The sequence below is a fragment of the Trachymyrmex septentrionalis genome, unplaced genomic scaffold, assembly GCF_001594115.1.
Source record: "Trachymyrmex septentrionalis isolate Tsep2-gDNA-1 unplaced genomic scaffold, Tsep1.0 scaffold131, whole genome shotgun sequence".
In the NCBI taxonomy this organism is placed as follows: domain Eukaryota; kingdom Metazoa; phylum Arthropoda; class Insecta; order Hymenoptera; family Formicidae; genus Trachymyrmex; species Trachymyrmex septentrionalis.
The window spans coordinates 2,168,633-2,175,418 of NW_017304450.1; the positions used below are offsets into that span (position 1 = coordinate 2,168,633).

Here is a 6,786-nt window from a genome sequence, read left to right on the forward strand (position 1 = left end):
TAATAAATTTTAATATAAATTATCTTTCTGAATAACACAAAACCGAAAAGTAGCCAAATGTTTATAAATCATGCAAAATTAGATTACAAATTATCTATACTAAAAATGTATTTATCTAAAAAAAAATCACAATAAATGTAAAAATATATATTATAAATTAACATTTATTTTATATTATTTATATTATTACATTTTTTTAATAGTATTCTTTTTAAAACAGAGGAAAGGCCCCTATTATGAGATACCGAGTTCATTTTGGGTAAATGTTAGAAATCTATTAGGAGAATTTAAAAAAATGATAGGTCATTTTAAAAGGAATTTAATAAGCTTTAAAACAACGTTATATAAAATTTAATTCAAACTCTATTTTTTTTTGAAAATTAAAGAAATGTAAAAAGTGGGCAAATCGCAAAGTCAAAAAATTATGCTCCTAATATATATATATAGGATGCCCCGAGAAATCGATAGTAAAAGTATATCAGTATTGCAATTAAAAAACTTTATTTAATGTTTCTAAAATACAAACAAACACAACCAGCATGCGCGACAAATGAGCGATAGATTATATCCAGAACTCGTTTTCAGATAATTGGAATTAATCATCGTAGAAATATATAACTTGACGTTTATTCCAGTTGTCTTTTTTATTATTATACAATAATATTTATACTTTAGCGATTTTTACTATAACATAGGAGCATGGATTATTTCATATTAGAAATAATCCATACCCTGAGTATCTCATATTACGATTTCCATGTCTTATGGTTTTACGATCATCAAATCTAACTTCTATAATTAAACAAGTCAACATAACCCATATTTTTCTATTAGTACGACCTTACTCTATCACTACTTGAAAAATTTATTGCCAAATATTTATTTTATTAAATAATAAACAAGATTTAAAGGCTCACATCTCAATAAAACTTGAAAATATCCAAATTCTGAAATCTTGACAAATAATTTTAATAATTCTCTACTTTTTCGTTTTCATGATTCTTTTAAATGACTACACAGCAAATCTGATAATCTGATGAGCGATGTGATTCTACTTAGTGACGCAATGTATATGACTTCGGTTTTTCTTTATGTAAGTTTTTATAATGTTATTGTATAAGTTAACTATTCCTGATAATCATTGGACTATTCATTACATAATTAATTTGGCATTTGAATAAAGAAGAACAAACTAAATTGTTGGGAATCATCAATTTGGAATTTGCGTTATTTATGTAATTTCGATTTAGATTGATAAAGACCCGAATTGAAGGGTCGAAATGTATATTTTATTTGTTTTGTTACATTTACACAAAAAAAATAAAGAAATTTTTGGTGCATCTGAACAGCTGATGTAGGCTCTAATGAACTTTTTTTAAAATCTTGTTTTACAATGACTGATAGGCATGATCTAATAATGAATTTTCTACTAAATAGTTTTCAATCCAAGAGCAATAAATTCATGGTGGAGTCAATAGATAGCGCTTATTAGTTCAGCAGAAACGTTACTATCTCATATTAGGCACCTATCTCATAATAGGCGGCTTTACTTTAAATATGTACAAATAAAACTATTATTTTAAAATAATAGAATCCTTTTTTGAGAGTGAAACAGATAAAAGTATTAGGAAAAAAATAAAAAAACAAATAATTATGTTTTTAATAAACAAAGCAGTCAAAATACTAAATATATAATTTATGATTTAAATACAGTATTTATTCTTGCAAATAACTTTTATATTAAGATATTATTAAACTTATATTTATTTATTCTTTATTTATTTTATTTATTTCTTATTTACAAATAAATTCTCTATTCTTAATTTTTATTTATAAATTTATTCATCTGTAGATTTGTAAATAGATTTGTAACTCTTTATACAAAATTCATGTTGACACTACTAAACGTATACTTTATTTTAACAGTAAGAGTTTTTTCAATGCTGTTTATCCAGATACGATAAAAGCTAAAGTTAAGTTATCTTCTTCTTAACAATTAATTAAGAAAAGGATAATGTGACTTTAGCGTTCACTGTATCTGGATTAATGTTATTGCAAAAACTCTCTAATATCATAAACTCGACTATCGGATATAGTAATCGATAAATCCAAAAATCAACTATGACCATGTATACTTTATCATAAGATAATTCAATAAATTCCAATTGTTCTAAGAAAAGATGTCAGTGAAAACTGCAAATTTAATTAGAATTATTACTTTTATCATTCAATAAGTAAAATGTAAAAGTAATAATTGTAGAAAATCAGGCAAATAAGGGTAAATATAATGAGCAAAACATACTTAAATTTATAAATAAATTATATTTGACCGTTTCTATCACATTTAAGGCCATACATATTCTCAGCAAAGTATTATACAAGTATTAGAAAAAAATCTCCATACTCTCGTCTACCAGACGAATCCCCATTGTATAATTTTGTTTCACCATGGTCCAATGTACATAATTCACAAAAATTTGCAATCGCTTAAAAAGTATTAAAAATTAAAATGTGAAATAATGCCAGCCAAAATAGAAAGTCTCATTTGAAGAACAAGACTGTAAAATGTACATCACATAAGATCTAAAATTTAGTAAATAAGTCTATCTACATATGCATGATTAAGTTAGTCTGATTGTAAATTTAAACTGTTTATTTGTAATTTAATAAATATTATTTCGGATAGACGTTTACTCAAAAATCTTTCAGAGAAATCTTCACATTCGATCAATCAAATTTGTGACCTATGTATAACCTATGATCCGTAATTACCGAAATAGTATTTCTATTGATGTGGTTTTTGGAATTTAACGTGTTCTGAAATTCTGATAGTAATTTCCTCTTTATTTGACCCACATAAGTTGCATTACAATCAGTACATGAGATTTTATATATGTTATCACATTTTTCTTTAAATTATTTGGATTCACATCTTTATGAACTTTAATAAACTTGCTCAGTTTAAAACTATAAAACGCTAATTTTACATTCAAATTTCTTATTATATTTCTAAATTTTCAGAAACATTATGAATATATGGAATAGTAAAAGCCATGGCACACAAAAAACTTAAGACAGTAAGACAAAAGCAGTGAAGAAATTAACATGTTGGATTGACTACTGCTTACGGAGTCTACCATAATTGGTCAATTCACTTACTACTTACATTTCACTGTTTAAGTTTTTTGTGTGCCATGGCTTTTACTATTCCATATATTCATAATGTTTCTGAAAATTTAGAAATAGGGCCATAGCCCTAAGGATAATTTTCTTTTTCCTCCGTAATCAAATCCATATTAATATTTTGTTCTAAAATTTGTTTTAAAGTTTTTTTATAACAAAGAGATTTAATACTGATAGTCAAATATAAATTTTAAAAAATTCATAAGTCGTTATTTGACAGTTTTTTAAAATTAATATTTTTATTGTGTGTGAAATTTCAGATGTGACCAAAAAAAGATTTTGTCAACCATTCCGATATGATAACCTCCCTTTTTTGTTAAATCAATGAGAAGACATAAAATTTAGATATTTCCCTGAGAAATTTGATTTGTGAAATCAATCAAATTCTAGGGTATTGTCATTGTTAATAATATTAACGTCCAAAAAATTTAAAACATTGCTTCCGATTTCAACTATAAATTAAAGTCTTGGGTAAAACGAGTTAAATATATTAAGAATCTCGATCATATTAGAAAGAATAGCTGTAGTAATATTATTTATGATATCTGACGTAAAACGAAAATGAAAATCGAGCTCTTGCGAAACTAAGTCAGCAATCACCAAAGATAAAGAAAATCCTATAGGCAAATAAAGAAAACATTTGCTTGTATATATATTATTATCAAGTCAATTAGAAAAATGTCAAGTTTATATAGAACAAGTCGAAGAATAGTAATAAATTCGTCTTTTAAGATATAGCAAATGTCTGATTATCTATAATACTAGAAAGACTTTCTAATGCTAACTCAATCGGCACATTTGTGAAGAGTGAGATAACATTTAACAAGATTAAAATGTAATTTATGACGTGTGTATCAGATAATAGTAGTAACGATACTTTATCATATGATATCGCATTGAGAAAAATTCTGGAAAACTTCACAAACGCAAGATTTATATCTTTGTTGCGACTTCAGAAACATATATAAACCTTTGAATGCGTCTATTCGCTTCAATATCAGGCAACAAATCTGCAATCAAAGATGCGTGTGTTCGCTTGTCTTATATTTGTCGCTCTGGCATACGGCACTGAAGGTATGAAAATTCATTAGAAAATGGAAAAATTACTTTTCTGTTACTTTTACTGTTACATTTTGTAATAACAATTTTTCATAATATAATTACAATTTTTTAAAACTGTAATGACCAATTAAAGCTAAAGTTACGCTAAGAAAAGTCACTTTGTAAAGTAAATTTTCATCATCACTTACTAAAACTTTATTACTTATTATTAAAAAAAATAACAAGTAACTGGTGTTGCCGCAAAGTTACTCCGTATTACAAATTATATTAAAAAGAACGAGTTATAAAAATTGCGAGTAATCTTTTTCAGTACCAATGATTTTTTTTCCAATCCGTGGTAAGTATCTATTAACTGTTTCAACTCTGATGTTATACATGAGATCCATTTTTTATTCCTGCATTCTCTGAACTGGTACAACTAGTGCAATAAGTTGAAGTAAAGTATACTTATTTTACTTCAATATATTGTATTATGTGCACAAGTTCAAAAAATGTGGGAATAAAAAACCAATTTATTATTAAAATAAAATATTTGCAACGTTATTATCAAATCGTTATTACAACAAGGCAACTAACAATAAATAATGGCAGTTACAACAATCAATTACTTCCATTTCCTGAAAATATCATTTCTATATACAATATTTTATAAGTTATTACAACTACTTTATGCCAAAGAAAATGAGAGAAAGAGAGAGAGAGAGAGAGAGAGAGAGAGAGAGAGAATGGAAAAAAGAAAATTAAACATGTCCGATAACATGCTAAATGTAGCATCAATATGTTGGTCAACATGTCGAGTTGCTATATATAAATGTATTATATAAATATAATGACTTTTCTAGCAAACATAACATTTATAATATATAATAAATCAATCAATTTTATAAATGTAATCGATCAACCTCGCGTTTGTTACAGAAGGTAATCTGACATACTGATCAATATGTTGAACAAGCAGTATACGTATTAGCTCAATACTGGAATTTATTTGCAACTTTCAGATTTTTAGTTTGATTCCCTTATCTCACTAATCTGCGCGATGTCTAAACGTCAATTGGCAGTAAAAATTAAAGAATTGTATTAGTTATTACTTTCCAATATATTCAAAGTTTTTGATAATAACAATTATATGTCATTTATAGTAAATTTTATCGTATATGTAAAAAAACGTATATCTAAACTAAAAAATCGTAAATAAACAAATTAATTAATTATAATTAATTATATCAATAGAAAGTATATGTACATCTCTTTGCATTCTTTAAATATGTGTAGTTTAAAAATTAATGTAAAATAAACACAGTAAAGCTAGATATAAAAAATTTATATTCGAAATAAAACTTCTCTAAACAATTCATTTAATTATAAAATAAACACGATGTTTAATTCTTAAAATTAATATATATAAGATGTTTTCCAAAAAAAGATATAAATCAACACAGGAGATATTCTAACTTTATTCGATATTCGATGAGAGACAATCGATTCGTATCTTTTACTGGAAAAATACTGTAATAATGTAACAGATATTATTTTGCATATATATTAATTAATTTATTTTTGTTAATAAGGAGCTCCATCTCCTTCTACTATAAGTGAGGATACTTCTATTGACATCAAGGATGTAGCTCCTATCGGCAAATTTGGGTATCAAGTGTCACTTAGAGTAAATGACACACACGTATGCAGTGGATCTATTCTTGATAATTATAATGTGTTAACTTCAGCAAAATGTGTTGTTGAGTATGTTGAATATTCTGAATTTTTATCAATATACATTATTTTTGGAATGTAAATCTAATTTTATTTGAAGGTATTAAATACACACAGTATATGAAATGTGTACGTATTCAATAAGCAAACTACCAGCAGATATAATATCTAAACAAATCTACTGATTACAAATTGATAGTAGATTTGCTTGGATATTGCAACAAATTCAGTATCATTTAAGTAGTCTTCAACTTATGTTTTGCTGGCAGAACTTAATGATATAATCTAACATCAAATTGGAGGTTGATAGCAGAAACTGAACAGAAAGAGAGAGAGAGAGAGAGAGAGAGAGAGAGAGAGAGAGAGAGAGAGAGAATATTTTATTTCGTTAACATTTAAATGGAATACGTCATTTAAACGTGTTTAATTTCTGCAATCAACCTTCTATTCTATTGGCTATCTATTCTATTATCTTCTGTTATATTTTTGTTGATATTCAATTGATAAAATACAAATACTTCTAAAATTTGAACTTAATAGATATAGATTTTTAATATTCTTATATATTTTTTTTTTAGATTGAAGTGTTCATTAGATGAAATAAAGGTCCATGCCGGCACTAACTCTGTAAACGATACACGATATCATTATGACGTAGAGAGTATTAACGTTCATCAAAATTACGACGAATTATTATGCTTTAATGACATCGCTTTGATTCATCTTAATGATCCTATCAGACCCAACGTATTAGTGTATCCAATAAGTCTTCCAAAATATAATAAAAATTTCGAAGGCAAACCGTGCACGTTATCCGGATGGACAAAT

The 6,786-nt window shown here is 26.0% G+C and overlaps 1 protein-coding gene across 1 annotated transcript in view; it reads left to right on the plus strand.

Moving 5' to 3' along the window:
- The first annotated feature begins 4,152 nt into the window (after positions 1–4,152).
- LOC108757020 (chymotrypsin-1-like) overlaps positions 4,153–6,786 on the plus strand; it is a 3,977-nt gene continuing 1,343 nt past the window's right edge. Inside the window, exons 1-3 of the mRNA XM_018501260.1 lie at positions 4,153–4,257; positions 5,817–5,988; positions 6,537–6,754. Of these exons, the coding sequence (XP_018356762.1) occupies positions 4,206–4,257; positions 5,817–5,988; positions 6,537–6,754 (442 nt within the window). The 5' untranslated portion in view covers positions 4,153–4,205. The remainder of the gene's footprint in view (positions 4,258–5,816; positions 5,989–6,536; positions 6,755–6,786) is intronic.